General features: G+C 35.4%; 1 protein-coding gene across 4 annotated transcripts in view; it reads left to right on the forward strand.

The window, feature by feature from the left end:
- The window catches only part of SPATA16 (spermatogenesis associated 16), a 240,811-nt gene extending 223,288 nt beyond the window's left edge, over positions 1 to 17,523 (forward strand). For 2 of the 4 annotated variants that reach the window (XM_078432157.2, XM_078432154.2), the window contains one exon: positions 17,135 to 17,523. In XM_078432157.2, coding sequence (XP_078288283.2) covers positions 17,135 to 17,257 — 123 coding nt within the window. In that variant the 3' untranslated portion in view covers positions 17,258 to 17,523. Of the gene's footprint in view, positions 1 to 14,662; positions 14,726 to 16,956; positions 17,037 to 17,134 lie in introns of those variants that run through there. The other 2 variants (XM_078432155.2, XM_078432156.2) reach the window with 2 other exon arrangements.
- The last annotated feature ends 261 nt before the right edge of the window (positions 17,524 to 17,784 follow it).

Consider the following 17,784-nt stretch of genomic DNA (forward strand, 5'->3'; position numbering starts at 1 on the left):
GAGACAGAATCTGAAGCAGGCCCCAGGTTCTGAGCTGTCAGCGTAGAGCCCCATGCAAGGCTCAAACTCACCAGCCATGAGATCATGACCTAAGCCAAAGTTGGATGTTTAAAAACCTGAGCCACCCAGGTGCCCTGGCAAGTCCACTTTCAAATGGATACCACTATACCAGTACACAAGTAGTGTGAGTACATTATAATAACAAAATAATCTTATTTTTTTCATCTCTGTATCATTGCTGTCCATCATTTTATTTATATATACAAGCAAATATAAGCATATATATATATACATACACACATACTACATAAGCATACCTAATCAAATACATTGTTGCTATTATTATTGACCATTCACCAAGATAGACCACATTCTAGGCCACAAAACCACCTGAGAATTTAGATCAATAGAAATCATACAGAATTAGATTAGATTAGAAATCAATAACAGAAAGATAACTTAAAATCTCAAAATCACAGAAGTTAAACAACATACAGATGCATAATACATGGGTCAAATAAGAAATCTCAAGGGAAATTTTAAAATATTTTAAACTAAATGAAAATAAAAGCATAACTTACCAAATTTGTTGGATACAGTAAAAATAGTGCTTAGAGAGAGATTTGTAGCATTTAAATGTATACATTAGAAAAGAAGAAAGATCTAAAATCAAGCATCTTAGTTTCCCCTGAAGAAACTAAAACAAACAAACAAAGGCAAATTATATCCAAAGTAAGCAGAAAAAAATAAATATTAAGAATTAGAGCAGAAATCAGTGAAAGCAAAAACAGGAAATCAATAGGGAAAAACAACCAAAGATCAATAAAATCAATAAGCCTCTAGCCAAGCTAACCAAGAAAATTAAAAAAAAAAAAAATCAGAAGACACAAATTACTAATCATCAGAAATTAAAGAGGGGCTATCACTATAGATCCCATCAAAATTAAAAGGATAAAAAGGAGTACTGTGAACAAATGCTATGCCCACAAATTGATAACCTAGATGAAATGGTCCAATTCCTTGAAAGACACAATCTGTCAAAACTCACTCAAGAAGAAATAGATAATCAGAACAGGCCTATCTATTAAGGGTATTAAATCAATAATCAATAACCTTTTTGTTGTTTTTTTGTTTTTATTTTATTTTTATTTATTTTTTTTAACATTTATTTATTTTTGAGACAGAGAGAGACAGAGCATGAACACGGGAGGGGCAGAGAGAGAGGAAGACACAGAATCTGAAACAGGCTCCAGGCTCTGAGCGGTCAGCACAGAGCCCGACGAGGGGCTTGAACTCACGGACCGTGAGATCATGACCTGAGCCGAAGTCGGACGCTTAACCGACCAAGCCACCCAGGCGCCCCTTTTTGTTTTTATTTTAGAGAGAGAGAGGATGAGTGGGGGAGAGGGGCAGAAAGAGAAAGAGAGAGAGAGAGAGACAGAGAATGTTAAGCAGGCTCCATGTTCAGTGGAGAGCCTGATTTAGAACTCGATGCCACGACCCTGGGATCATGACCTGAGCCAAAATCAAGAGCTGGACACTCAACAACTGAGCCACCCAGGAGCCCAATAATTAATAACCTTCTAAACATATGAACAGCAAATATTTAAATGGGGGAATATATGTAGAGCAAATTATAAATGGGGGGAGGCAAAGACATGTTAAAGAAAATAAAGTGTCTACACTCCAGTTGAACATAAAATGAAGAAAAGAGTAAACTGAAAATTTTCAGACTACTAGTGTCTTCATTTTTTTATTGAAGTGTATTTATATATAAATATTATTTATATATTATATATTGAAATATATATATTAATACCTAGAGCAACTACTAAAAATGCTATACAAAATGATACACTAAAAACACTAGATTACTTAAAATGGAATTCTAAAAAATGTCCCAGTGCCCCTAGGAAGGTTAAAAAAAAGAGAGAGAGAGAACAAAAAGAAAACAAAAAATAAAATGACAAAGCCCTTATATACCAATAATTATATTAAATCTAAATGGTCTAAATAATGCCAAGGGAAAGAATTTGGCAAAATGAATTTAGAATCATGATTCAACAATATTCTGTCTACAAACTCTTCAAATATAATAACAGGCTAAAGGTCAAAGGATGGAAACAGATACCACACAGACTTTAGTATAAGGAAAGCAGTAGTGGCTATATTAATACCGGACAAAGTAGACTTCAGAGCAAAGTAAATTACTGGAGGCAAAGAGAGATATTATATAATTATAAGAATCAGTCCACCAAGAAGACATAGCAATGTATATGCACCAAACAACAGGGCTGCAAAAGATATGAAACAAAAATTGATACGACTGAAAGGAAAAATGGACAAATCAACAATTATAGTTGGAGATTTTAACTCCTCTGTCTCAACAATTGATTGAGCAACTAATCAAAAAATTCAGCAGGAATGTATAGGACTCAATGACACCATCAACCAAGAGTACATTTATAGAACATCTATCCAACAACAGCAGAACACATGTTCTTTTCAAGTGCCCATGGAATATATACCAAGACAAACTATATCCTGGGCTATAAACAAACTTAACAAATTTTTTAAAACTGAAATCATAAGCAACATTTCCTTCCACTGCAATGGACAAATATCAGAAAGATAACAGGAAAATCTCTAAATACTAGGATAATCCATGGATCAAAAAGAAGTCTCAAGAAAAATTAAAAACTACATTGAAAGATAAATGTATAACATTAAATGCATATAGTATAAAAGAAAAAATCTCAAATCAATTATTGAAGCCCCACCTCAAGAACATAAAAAAGAAAAACAAAAGAAACCTAAATCAAGCACAAAAAGGAAATAATAAAAAGAAAACTAAAACTCCACGAAAATGAAAGAAAAAAATAGAGAAAATCAATGAAAGCACTGGTTCTTTGAACAGATCAATAAAACCTGCAGACCTCTAGTAAGACTAAAGAAATAAAAAAGAGATGACACAAATCACCAATATCAGGAATGAAATCAGGTATCACTATACACCCTGCAGACATCGAAAGGGAATACTATAACTCTAGAAATATAAATTTCAAATATAAACATCAAAAGGGAATACTATAGCTCTAGAAATATAAATTTGACACTTAGATGAAATGTACTAATTCCTCAAGAAACACAAATCAGCACAACTCACCCAATATGGAATAATTTCAATCACTCTATAACTATTAAGGGAAATATTAATTCATAATTTAAAACTCCAAAAAGAAATCTCCAATCCCAGCTGGTTTGATGTAAATTCTGTATGATCTCTTTCAAAGAATGCAAGGGGAAGAAACCCTCCCCAATTCACATGATAAAACTAGTATTATCCTGATAACAAATAAGACAAAAATGGAAAAAAAATGCAAATCAGTATCTTTCATGAATATAGATGCAAAAAATCCTTAAAACATTAGCAAATAGAATTCAGCAACATGCAAGAATTATATTCCATAACCAAGTGGAGTTTATTCCAGAGATGCAAGTCTGAATGTTTGAAATTCAATTTAATCTTCCATACTAACAGTATACAAAAGAAAAAAATTACACGATCACATCAATTGATAAAAAGCAGTCAACAAAATTTAACACCTATTCATGATATAAAAAAAAACACTCAGAAGAGTAGAAATAGAGGCAAAACTCCTCACACTGTTAAAGAGTGTCTACAAAAATCCTACAGCTAACATTATACTTAATAGTCAAAGACTAAAGGCATTCCCCCTTAAGATCAGAAACAAGGCAAGGAAGTCACCTCTCACCACTCTTATTCAACATTGTGCTGGAAATTCTGTCCACCACTGAAAGACAAGAAAAGGAAATAAAAGGCATAGAGTTCAGAAAGGAAGAAATAGAACTTCCCTTTTTGCAGATGGCATGATTGTCTACATAGAAAATCCCAACGAATCTACAAAATGATGAGGAGGAGGAAGAGGAAGAGGAAGAGGAGGAGGAGGAGGAGGAGGATCAATGAGTTCAGCAAGGTTGCAAGACGTAAGATAAATGTGCAAAACTCAATTATATAACTATATACTAGTTGTGATTAAGGTCACTGAAACTTATAATACCTTTTATAATTGCTCAAAAAAAAAGTGAAATGCTTTGGTATGAATCTAACAAAACATGTATAGCACATGTATGCCCAAAACTACAAAGCATTAAGGAAAGAAATCAAAGATCTAAATAAATGGTGAGACATACTGTGTCCATAAATTATAAGACTCAGCATAGTATAGACATCATTTACTCAAAATTGATATAGAGGCTTAAGGCAACTCCTATTAAAATTCCAGCAAGATTTTCCATAGATGAAGACAAGACTATTCTAACATTTATATGGAAAGACAAAGAAAACAGAATAGCTAAAACACTTTAGAAAAAGAATGAAGTGGGAGGAATCAGTCTACTTAAGTTCAAGACTTTGTTAGCTATTAGTAATCAAGACTTTGTGGTATTGATGAAGAAATAGACACGTAGCTCAATGAAACAAAACAAAATTCAGAAATAAATCCACATAAATATAAAGAAGCAAAAGAAATTTAATGAAGGAAAGATAGCCTCTTCACCAAATGAGGCTGGAGCATTTGTACATACATAGGCAAAAAAAAAAAAAAAAAAAAAAAAAAAAAAAAAAAAAAATCCTGACTTAAGTATCACACTTTATTCAAAAGTTGACTAAAACTGTAAAATATAAAACTATAAAACTTTTAGAAAAAAAATAGAAGAAAATCTCTGGGATCTTAGTATTTGCAAAGAGCTTTTAGATTTGATACGAAAAGCATGATCCATAAAAGTCTAATTGGCAAATTAGACTACAAAATTAAAAACTTTTGCTTTATGAAAGATTCTTTTGCAAAGGATGAAAAGACCAGTTACAGGGCAAGAGAAAAATATTTGTGGACACATGTTCAACAAAGGACCAGTATTTAGATTATATAAAGAACTCTCAGGGCACCTGGGTGGCTCAGTTGAGTGCCTGACTCTTGATTTCAGCTCAGGTCATGATCCCAGAGTCATGGGATCAAGTCCTGCATCAGGTGCCACATTGAATGTGGAGCCTGCTTAAGATTCTCTCTCCTTCCCTCTGACCCTTTCCCCCTCTCACACTCTGTCTCTCTAAAAAACAAAAACAACAACAAAACACACACACACACACACACACACACACACACAAACACATCTCAAAATTCAGCAGTAAATAATCCAAGCAGTTAAACCAATTTGACAATGGACAAAAGATATGAACAGACATTTCACTAGAAAGAACGGCAAGTAAACACACTTTAAAAGACATTGAACATCATTAGCCACTAGGGAAATACAAATTAAAACCACAATGAGATAAACCACTGCACAGCTATCAAAGTAGCTAAAATAAAAAATAGTGACAACACTAAATGCTGGTGAGGACCACTGACACATTGCATACATTCACATGTTGCTAGTAGGAATATAAGATGGCACAGCCATTGTGGAAAACAATATGACAGTTTCATTAGAAAACTAAAAATTGGTGCAGCCACTCTGGAAAACAGTGTGGAGGTTCCTCAAAAAATTAAAAATAGACCTACCCTATGACCCAGCAATAGCACTGCTAGGAATTTACCCTAGGGATACAGGAGTACTGATGCATAGGGCCACTTGTACCCCAATGTTTATAGCAGCACTCTCAACAATAGCCAAATTATGGAAAGAGCCTAAATGTCCATCAACTGATGAATGGATAAAGAAATTGTGGTTTATATACACAATGGAGTACTACGTGGCAATGAGAAAGAATGAAATATGGCCCTTTGTAGCAACATGGATGGAACTGGAGAGTGTGATGCTAAGTGAAATAAGCCATACAGAGAAAGACAGATACCATATGGTTTCACTCTTATGTGGATCCTGAGAAACTTAACAGAAACCCATGGGGGAGGGGAAGGAAAAAAAAAAAAAAAGAGGTTAGAGTGGAAGAGAGCCAAAGCATAAGAGACTCTTAAAAACTGAGAGCAAACTGAGGGTGATGGGGGGTGGGAGGGAGGGGAGGGTGGGTGATGGGTATTGAGGAGGGCACCTTTTGGGATGAGCACTGGGTGTTGTATGGAAACCAATTTGACAATAAACTTCATATATTGAAAAAAAAAAAAAAAGAAAACTAAATATGCATCTACCATATGACCTAACAATTGTACTCCTGGCCATTTGTTCCAGAGAAATCTAGATACCTTTCAAAAAGTGAATCATTAAACTGTGGTACATGGAATAATGCAACAATGAAAAGGGACAAACTATGGATCCAACAACCTGAATAAATCTCCAGAGACGTGTAGAATTATGTACTATATGTTTGTACTGTATGTATATAACCTTCTTAAAATAACAAATTGTAGAAATGGACAACAGATTAGTGGTTGCCAAGGCATAAGAGATGTGGAAACTGGAGAAAATAGGCGTAGCTATGAAAGGGCAACATGTGAGATCTCTGTGGTAATGGAGCTGTTCTGTATCTTGACTGTATCAATGTCAATATTCTGGCTGTGGTATTCTACAGTTTTGCAGGATATGACCATTGAGGCGAATTAAACAGAGTACACAGATTCTTCTTGTATTGCTTCCCACTGACGCACGTGAATCCACACTTGTCTCAAAAAGTTTAAAAATATGTATTTAAACCCTCAGATAAATTATACCATTAAATGTTGAAAAATAATTTTAAAAAAATTTAACATTTATTTGTTTTTGAGAGAAAGACAGAGCATGAGTTGGGGAGGGGCAGAGAGAGAGAAGGAGACACAGAATCTGAAGCAGGCCCCAGGCTCTGAGCAGAGCCCATTGCCAGGCTCTGATCCATGAACTGTGAGATCATGACAGGAGCCGAAGTCGGACCTTAACTGACTGAGGCACCCAGGTGCCCCCCCAAAATTTTTTTTTAAAAACCATGATACGTGGTTTCCTGGACAAAGGGATAACAAGGTTTTGTAATTGTTCTTTATACTAAGCATAACAAAAAGTATTATCGTTAAGAGAATTTTCAATCAAGAGTGGTAATACAGTTTAGCAGGAAATATTGTTGTACTTTTTGTAACTTCTCAGGGGTAGATGCCTCATATCTTCACGTTGTACTTTTATGACTAAAATACTAAATAATATAACAAGTTAACTAAGTGAAAAAGGAAGAATATGGGGATTGTTTGTCCGCTTGAATGCAGGCCAAAAGCTAAAGGAAACTGATATATTATGAATAACAGAAAAAACTCCGTTTCAGAAACTAAGTTTATTTTAGAAATTAATTTCAAGCCTGTTTGAAAACAATTGTCATTCTAATAAGAATTAAAATTCAAACTATTTTGGATGATAAATATTTAAAAGCATTTGGTCTGGAAACTAAATGGAACAGAGCAAAGAAATTAATGTTATCAAATCCACTGTGGTGGAGTGAAATGTCGGTTTTGCTGAGAGGATTTTGGTCCATACTGCTAATCTCCAGAAACACATTCTCATTCTGTAACTACCATCATAGTCATATAAACATGATATTTATTCCTGAAGAATGTCTTATTTCATCTACATTTTTCCTTCTTAATAATTATCTTTAAAAGCTTTACTAAAAAATCCTTTGAGCACCCAATTCCTAAGGCATGAACATATGCAAACAAACCCCTATAAACATACCTAATCCCCTCTCCGTGATCCAGACTACATGAAATCCCATAGAAAGTCCCAATTCAAGTCTTCTCAGTGTAATTTACCCACGCTTTCATGTGTGAGGTTAACTTCTTCCCTCTGCCATTATTGGAAAGAAGCCACCTTTGTTCCCAAGGTACACCCTAAACATGGGTAGGCTTAGTAGGGAGCTTCAACCAGCAGGAAAAGTGAATTTTAGAAAGCATCTGTCATGTTTGAGGGGAAAATTAGAACTTAAGTGAGTTTCCTTTCACTTTAATGGCTTAGTTGTTGTATTCGTTTGCTAGGGCTACTGCAACAAAGTACCACAAACCAAGTGGTTTAAACAACAGAAATTGATGATCTCGCAGTTCTAGAGGCTGGAAATTCTAAGATCAAAGTGTCATGGGGTTGGTTCCTTCTGAGAGCCATGAGGAAGAATCAGTTCCATGCTTCTCTAGCTTCTGGAGGTTTGCTGGTAATTTTTAGTGTACGTTGCCTTATAGAATTATCACCCCAGTCTCTCTGCCTTTGTCTTCACCTGGCACTCTCCCTGTGCGCCCATCCAAATTTCCCTTTTTTATAAGAACACCAATCATTTTGGATTAGGGTGCACCCTAATGACTTTATTTTAACTTGACTACCTCTGTAAATAAGGTCACATTCTGAAGTACTGAGGATTAAGACCAACATACGAATTTGGAGGCACCTGGGTGACTCAGTCGGTTAAGCGTGGGATTCTTGATTTCAGCTCAAGTCATGATCTCACAGTTCATTTCATGAGTTCGAGCTCTGCATTGGGCTCCATGCTGGCAGTGCGGAACCTGCTTGGGATTCTCTCTCTCTCTCTCTCTCTCTCTCTCTCTCTCTCCCTTCTGTCCCTCCCTCACTTGTGCTCTCTAACTCTCAAAGTAAATAAATAAACTTAAAAAAAAAAGACCAAAATATGAATTTTGAAAGAATACAAATCAACTCAGTCCAGTAGTGTTTGATTTTAAATGACTTTAGAAGGAAAAAGGCCACCCAAATCTTCAAAGTGACCCTCCCTCCCCTCTACCATATCTGAATGACTCCCCTTTCAAAGCCTTATTAGGCCACTGCCATATAGTCCCCTATTGTTACCATCTCTCACCAACTTGGTTCATGTTGAGCTTCTTGTCATTTCTTTCCTTAGTTTGCCCCATTTCTATCTATTGCCCTAAAATTCAGTTTCTTCCTCAGCAGTGCCTTTGGTCTCATGGCCAGAACTCACACAATAAATGGAAGGCAGTAATGTGGCTTACATGCCTTCAATTACCACATGAAAGTAAGTTGGATCTATGTGCAAATGAAGGCACAGTCAGCATCACACAATGGTGGAGGGTTAATAGCCATCCTCTTTCACATGAAAGCTTTTAAATCAACAGTGTCACCTGACCCAAGAGCATCCTCATACTTTCCACCTACATATAAATTGCAAACCAATTTATTTTCCCCTGTTTTTAATTTAAATTTTAGTTAGTTAACATACAGTGAAATATTGGTTTCAGGACTAGAATTTAGTAATCATCACGTATTTACCACACCCTGTGCTCATCACAACAAGTGCCCTCCTTAGTACCCATCATCCATCTAGTCCATCTCCCACCCACCTCCCTCCAACAACCACAGTTTGTTCTCTATCATTAAGAGTCTCTTGTGGTTTGATACAAACCAATTTAAAGTAAAAGATTATTGGAGTAAATATTCAAGTACCTTTCAGCATGCCTATATTTAAAGTAATTATGAATGGTTATATGTGGGAAACCGTATTATTTTTATCTGTAAAAATGTTGCATTTTATCCTGAAATCCAGCAGAAAGTTGTAAGTTTTGATATGCTGAAAAAATATAAAATCATTAACTGAAAAGAAATATTTTAGTGCCAGTGCATAATCTTGTGCAGTTAGGAGATGAAAAGGAAATGAGTGTGCTGTGAACTACCTTCTGCTATTAAGCTAATCCATAATAGGGGCCCTTTGTATACAACATACAATTTTGATACATCTAGAGAAGAAAATACTGGCCTTTTAGATATGATAATTTTATAAATGGGACATAGGGGAGGCTTGAGAATCCCAGTATCTATGGGTGTTTATATTAACCACTTCAGTACTTTTCAGTATATATAAAACCACAACAATAGAAGTTGTTGGTTCCCTCTCATTTCTGTAGTGCTTCTCCATGTGGTACAGGCAAGTTGCACTGTGTTCTCCTTCCATGGAGCACATTTCTGTAGAATGAATCCAGGCCAAACTAAACATCATAGAATCAGTCCTTTAATGTTGGAAGGGATTTAAAAAATTTATTGAATTCAACCCCTAGTTCACACATGACTCACAAATACTTCATGCTCTCCAAAAGGGTCATCTAATGTGTGTTTTCCAGTCTCTCTGGTGGGGGTTGCCATACCTCACCCTAAAGTCCCTTTCATTTTTAGACAGTTGTGAAAAAAACAGTAATATCTACTATTTACATGCTATAATCTTTCACCCATTTGAAGACTCATTTAGTTATTCATTGATTCAGCAAATATTTACTGAGAATCTACTATGTCACCAGTCACTATACAATGTACTGCTATTATAATCTTCATGGGTGGCTTAGCCATTTAGGAAGAGCTTTTCACAAACATCAAACCATTTAATCTTCACAAAAACCCTGTCAAGTGGACTATTATTATCATTATAAATTTGTTATTTTTAAATTTTTTAATGTTTATTTTTGAGAGAGACAGAGCGCAAGCAGGGGAGGGGCAGAGAGAGAGGGAGAGACAGAATCCAAAGCAGGCTCCAGGCTCTGAACTGTCAGCACAGAGCTTGAAGTGAACAGTCACACAACTCATGAACTGTGAGATAATGACCTGAGCCAGTCAGACACTTAACCGACTGAGCCACCCAGGCACCCCATAAATTTATTATTTATACTAGAGGTGAGAAAATGTAAGTTCTTGCAGTTCTAGAGGCTGGAAATTCTAAGATCAAAGTGCCATGGGGTTGGTTCCTTCTGAGAGCCATGAGGAAGAATCAGTTCCATGCTTCTCTAGCTTCTGGTGGTTTGCTGGTAATTTTTAGTGTACGTTGCCTTATAGAATTATCACCCCAGTCTCTCTTAACTTAGTCTCTGACTTAACTTAGTCACATGACCAGTAGAAGAATCGAGAATCAAACTTACCGTCTAATTCCAGATAGCACTCTTTCCACTGTATGAGCTAACACAAACAAATCTGTTACTCTTTCCACATAACAACCTTGATATACTTGGACACCACAGACTCCTGTTATAATTCCCTTCTTCATATTAGAGACCTCTAGATCCTTCAACTTTTCTTCATACAGTTTGGAGTAAGCCCCTTGACATACCCACAACCACACATGATAGCCCAGATATGATATGACCTGAGAAGAGAAGGGATAAAAGCATTTGTCTCCTTTGAAACAGACACATTTTACTTGAAAGGGAATTTTTTCATACTTTTATTGAGATATAATTAACATATAGCATTATATTAGTTTCAGATGTACAACATAATGATATTCATATATATTGTGAAATGATCACCACAGTAAGTATAGTTAACATCCATTACCAAGCATAGTTACAAGTTTTGTTCTTGTTATGAGAAGTTCTAAGATCCAATCTCTTATCAACTTTCAAATATACAGTACAATACTGTTAGCTATAGTCACCATGCTGTACATTACATCCCCATGACTTATTTTTTTATAACTAGAAGTTTGTACCTTTTGACAACCTTCATCTATTTTGCTGACCTCCCACCCCCAACTTCTTTATTATTTTTTTAAGTTTATTTATTTATTTTGAGAGAGACAGAGACCACATGAGAGAGACAGAGACAGCAGGGGAGGGGCAGAGATAGAGGGAAAAAGAGAGAATCCCAAGCAAGCTCTGCACTGTCAAAGCAGAGCCCAACATGGGGCTCGAACTCATGAAACAGCGAGATCATGACCTGAGCCCAAACCGAGAATCCTACGCTTAACCGACTGAGCCACCCAGGTGCCCCTCATCGACCCCCAACTTCTGACAACCACCAGTCTGTTCTCTGTATCTATGAGCTCAGTTGTCTTTCTCTGACTTATTTCATTTAACATAATGACTTCAAGTTCCATTCGTCTTTTTGCAAATGACAAGATTTCTTTTTTATGGATGAATAATATTCTTCTGTGTGTGTGAATGTGTGTTTGTGTGTGTGTGTGTGTGTAAGACATTTTCTTTTTTCATTCATCCCATCAGTGAACACTTAGGTTGCTTCCATGAGACAGACACATTATTGTCTATAATCAGATTAGTATTTAGGGAGGCCACCAGAAAATACTGTTTATTTACAATGAGCTAATATGAGCTATCAGAAACTTATCTTTCCTTTCCCTTTTCTGCCCCTTCCTAATTCTGACTTTTATATCACTGAATTTTGAGACCTAATCACAAGACTTTAATGTATGGCAACTACAACTAGCACAGTTACTGAGGCAGCATCCCTCACAGAGTAGAGGCCAAAAACATAGTGTCTATTAAAGTTGTTTATATTTTTATTTTATTTCACTTTTGTATTTTTTTCATTTAGTTACATTTTTTCTATTTACCAAGCATACACTTCCAGATTCAAGTATTAATACTACTGTTAAATAATAGTAATTCAGACCTATGCAAATAATTCACATAAATTGTTTAATTTAACCCTACTAAGATCCTGTGAAACAACTGATAGAAAAGGAAACTTAGGTTTTAAGAAGTTAGATAAAATTGCACAAATTCACACATGAAAATGCTGGAGCTGGAATTCCAAACAAGATATATCTGACTTCAATCCAATACCGTATCTCTGCAATAATCACCTTTTTACTCTGAATAACTGAAAGTATCATTCTTGTTTTCTTAGCACTTTATAACTACTAGAATGCTTTTCACATGGTGGACCGAGGAATAGAGGTTGTTGGTTTTTCTTTTAATTTGGAGTTGTGTTTCATTCTGGCTTTTAGCCTAGTACTAGATTATTATTATAGATCTATTTTTTTGTTAATTTCTGATTATGTGAACTGTTTTTCTATTTCTTATATTTGTCACTAGTCAAACTCATTTCTTTTCCCTAAAACTGTTCATCTAATTATATTTCATATCTCATTAAAATATCATTATCTCAAGTTAGAAACTGTGCAGTCATTCCTAATTTTGCCTCCCTCTTGTCCCAACACAGAATTTTTCATCAAGTCTATAGAGTTTACTTCCTAAATGTTCCTTAAGTTCTTTCTTCAGGCCCTCATAGTATTCTCCATATCCTATTACACTGGTCCCTTAATTAATTCACCTTCCATTAGTTTCCCTGGCTGCATTCACTCCCTGTAGTGTTGCCAGATTTACTTTCTAACCACATGGCTAAATATTTTTCAACTTTTTACAAGCTGACTCCAATCAGTATTTCCTGCTATCTGTATCTCTACTCCCAGTTCCCGGGTGCCCACATCTATGCTGTAAGAAACTTATCATTGTCAAATAGCCCATGTACTTTCACAACCTTGTTCTTATGGATGCCCTTTCCTCAGTTTGAAACGTACTTCTTGTCCTGGCAAAGAGCCAGCTCCTATATCCACCAATGCACATCCATATCCCTTCAAATAGAATTCATTGCTCTAAAAAAAAAAAAAAGAATTCACTGTTCTGACATTTTTGCTAATAGAACTTTTTGTACATAATTCTGACATACACAGTTATGCTCTATTGCAATCATTTCTTCATTAATTCTCTCCTCCATGAATATGAGTTCCTCATAAGCAAATATCTTGATATTTTTGCTTATCACCCTGTTATAGTGCCAAGTGTATAGTAAATGTTCAATAAATATTTGCATGAAAGAACAAATGTGCTCCCTTTGAAATCTGAGCTGACTAAAAATTTTCTTGTAATTTAAATTGGTCTGTTTGGCTACCTCCACATTTCTCTCTCATTGGTATTATTTGCTTTTATACTGTTAGAATTTTAATTTTAAGATCTCCTATACTTCTCAAGCTGTCTTCTCGCTTAGAGTTGCACTGGCATCTTCATTCTGAACTTCTTGAATCTACACTAAATCATGGCTGACAGATTTTTGCGTATAAGATTTAAAGGTCCTCAGAAACTAGTTGATAATAATTTCCTTTGATGTGAATTATGACTGATAGCCATGTGCTAGGTGAGAATCTGCCCTCTCATTGACACCTTGAGTCCCTGTGATCATCGGACATCCCAAAATTCTTTGCATGCTCATTTGGTCTGATGTCCATATCCCTGTAAAGCCAAGTCAGCATTGGCATATAGATATATAAGAAAATGTTATCCGCCCATTTTGCAAATGGGAAAATTAGACCCAGAATGACCAAGTAGACTATCTGATATAGTTAAGCAAGGAGATTCTGTACCAAAAAGGAAGTCTAATAAGGCCTTTGCTCCAAAAACTGGCTCATTTCCTTCCTTACATGCTTACATATTTCTTTGTGTTTTATTTCCCTAAGGGCTTTATAGAAATTTCTATCATTTGCAATCTGTTCTTCTTAGTTATATGAATCTATTTTCTCTTCAACCAGCATTTTTCTTTCCTTGACGTAAAAAAGAAAATAAAGAACCAGCTTCACTAAAAACATGTTGCAGCTCTCCTACACTTCAGAAAGTATAGAAGCTAAAATTGACTTACTTTACTGCATAGTGTGTCATTCATCTAATGGTATAATCTAAGAGAATAACCTGTGATTTGAAAAATGTGAGGACTCACATAAGACTGAACTAACCTAGATCTGATGTGAGTACAAGTCATGGAATTTTTTGGCTTGGAGTGTCCTTGGAAATTATCCAGGCCAACCTTTTCTTCACCAAAGGTTAGTTAAACTGAAGCTCAGAAAGGCCAAGTGACTTTTCGAGAGTCACAGATTAGGGTTATAAAGCCACAAGGATTACAAGCCATGAGCAGAATTCAACAGACTCTCTTTATCCAGTGCCCTTTCTACCTCATCTGTTTCAAGTATGGAGACCACACCTTGTAATCATCTTGCCTGGAGACTCTCAAGGTAATTTGTAAGAGATAAGAAAGCCTTCTGATATGCTCCATACCAGGCAACACTTTGAATATGGAAAAACAAATCAGTTTCTGAATGTCTTCTCTATTATCAGAAAAGAAGATTATTGAGGGTCCACCATATTCTAAATGATAGGAATAGTGGACAATGTGGCCTTAGTCTGCTTTATAATCCTTAAAACCCAGATAGGAAGACAGATACTAAATAAATCATTATAATCAAGTAAGATATATATGTGTGTGTGTGTGTGTGTATACACATATAATTTGCAAAGAGATTAATGGGCTGCAATGGGAATATGTTACTGAGAAACCCAACCTGGTCTGGATTATCCAGGAAAATGTTCCTGATGCACTGATGTTGAACCTGAAATCCAGAGGAAACTTAAGGATTTTCCAATGGGAGTATTCCATCACATGGCCTAACATTAGGAAGTTTAAGGGAACAGAGTACACTGCACTGCTGTGTTCAAATAACTGAAAGATGTACCACACAACTGAGGCAAATGGAGTGATAGAAGACGTAATTAGAGATGCAAGTGAAACCAGATCACTCAGAAGTGTGCAGGCCACATTAAGGGCTTGGGAATCCATTTAGGTTTTTCCAGCAAGGGAAAAACATAACCAGATTTACATTTTTAAAAGATCATTTTGGTATCATTAGGAGAACGAGTTGAAAGGATAACATGTAGACAGACCAGGTAGGAGGTAAACACATAGGCATGTTAGACATGCACATGGTATATACTCTAGACCTCCAGTTTAATTTAACAGTACTCTGTTTCAATCAGACATTTTATGTTTCTTCTTTGTCCTTTCTAATGAAAGGCAACCCAGTTAGTCAACCCTGCTTTTAATAAATACACTTTAAAAAGCAAAAAAGACAATAGCCACCTAATGGATATTTTAAAACAATTATGTTTCTGTATCATAGAAAGTTTGTGCGTTAGGATTGTAATTTTAAATTGCATTTGGGTTAACTGCAAACATTCTAATTGTAGAGAGCTTTGATTTAAATGACACATTTTCAGTGCAAAAACATGAGTGAGTCATCAACTCAACTATTGAAGTAATGGTAAAGTCCCATCCATTACATTTGTTTTGATTGTGCTCTGTGTTAATTTTGTATTTATGATTTTGGTGTAAGTTGGATAATATAAATGTATGAAATACATAGAATAATTCACTGACTTCATGACAGTCCAAAAATATTCTGTCAAATGATTTTGACGATTGATGCAACGATCAGACATCAAAAACAACAACGTGTTTTTGGAGAAATTTGCCTGAAGTAATTTTAAGTTTTCAAAAAGAATTGTTTTCATAAAAGTAAATTATATTATTTTTCTAAGGAAACCAATGGACAATTTACATCACCTAGTGTAATATAAGTCCTAAGCATAACATATAAATGAATGCAACCATTTATTATTCTTTTTGACAATTTGAATTATCTTTTGGATATCACCCTAAATGATAAATCAAGTGACTTAAAAGTAAAACTCAAAATTGGAAAACTAGAGTTTAAGTGCTTTTATCTTAAGGAGATGATATGCGCATGTATCTTGAGTAGTAAGTGTTCTAGCTTTGAGCTAACTTTATGACCACGGGCTCTTCAGTGAGTGATTTTAGGCTAATATGTTATGCAGGTGCTGGGAGTCAAGGTTAAGTATGAATTATTACATCTACAGACTTTCATGAGAGCCCAATGCAGCATATATGTAAACTGTTTTATTCTATAGGTCTTTAGCAGAATAAAATAGTGACAAATAGTGTAACATATTCAACCATCACTGAATAATTACAAGTTTTCTTTGGAGAAAGACGTATAGTTTAGAATTATTGTTTTGTATATCATTACTTTATCTTATTCCTTGGGGTGTGGCATTTTTTAAGAAAATGTATTTTCTCAAAATTTTGTTTTGATTTAAAAGAAATTGTTCTTGCTAAGACAATGTGTAATATTCATTTTTCTCCCAAGTTGGCCAGAGGCATATAAATGCTAGAATCTCTGGCTTTGAGGGGTGTGGATTTGTTTTTCCATTCTTCCTCTTGCTAATGGTAGAGTTTTTCACCATTTATTTCTTTTTGAAATCCCTGATTTTTCTGACCATTAAAGATAATGGGTGATGATATTCCCCATTTCTATACCCAGTACATAGGACTGAGTGGTACAGCAAACTCCTGCATGTCTGCTTCATGTTCCTAAAACAGGGGAATCTGAAATGGAAACAGAAGGAGGCTTTTACGTTCAATCATGTCCATCTCCGCCGATTCTGTTCCAACATGGATCTGTATGTGCCATTTAATTTTAAATACCTCACTATTTTCCTAACTACACAAAACCTGGGAAAAAACAACAAATCTCATTCTCTCTGCTTATTTCTTCTAGGTTGGACGAATTGAAGACTTCCTATACCAATTAGAGGATAATTTCTTAAAAACTAAAAAACTGAGAACCGCTAGAAGGCAAAAAACAAAACTGAAGCGGCTTCAAACTGTGCAGCAAAGCTAGTCACTGGGGAGCAGGTGCTACTAGCCATCAAGATGTCCCAGAGAAAGGGGCAATGGCCTCCAACCAACCTGACTGTGACAATCCAGTAACAAAGGCCTATCACCAAAGAAGTGAGGTTGGACTCCCCCTGGCTCTTCTTTACAAAGGTGTTCTATACTTCATTAATCTTGACTGGCAGCAGTAAATGTTCTCAACAAGTTTGACTTGACTCTTGTTCAAATTCGACTTATGTAAACAGCTTATAAAATAACCATTGCTGCCTCTTTCACCTGCTTTGTTCTTTCAAAATCTACTAAGGTTTACTAGTTCTACCCAAGTATGTTTGTAGTATTCGTTCGTAGTCATGTGTATGATCAAGAATTATTCACATACCTTATATAGATACGGACAAACAATATGCATGCAAATTTACAAATTATAAAACTGATAATATACTTTCTCAATCCTTATGGAGATAAGTCAGATGTGGTATGGCTGATATTATCAGTTGAATTATCTCATTAAAATCTCTATTCTCTCCTCTGGAT

Source organism: Panthera onca, chromosome C2 (assembly GCF_046562875.1).
Source record: "Panthera onca isolate mPanOnc1 chromosome C2, mPanOnc1 haplotype 2, whole genome shotgun sequence".
Lineage (NCBI taxonomy): Eukaryota > Metazoa > Chordata > Mammalia > Carnivora > Felidae > Panthera > Panthera onca.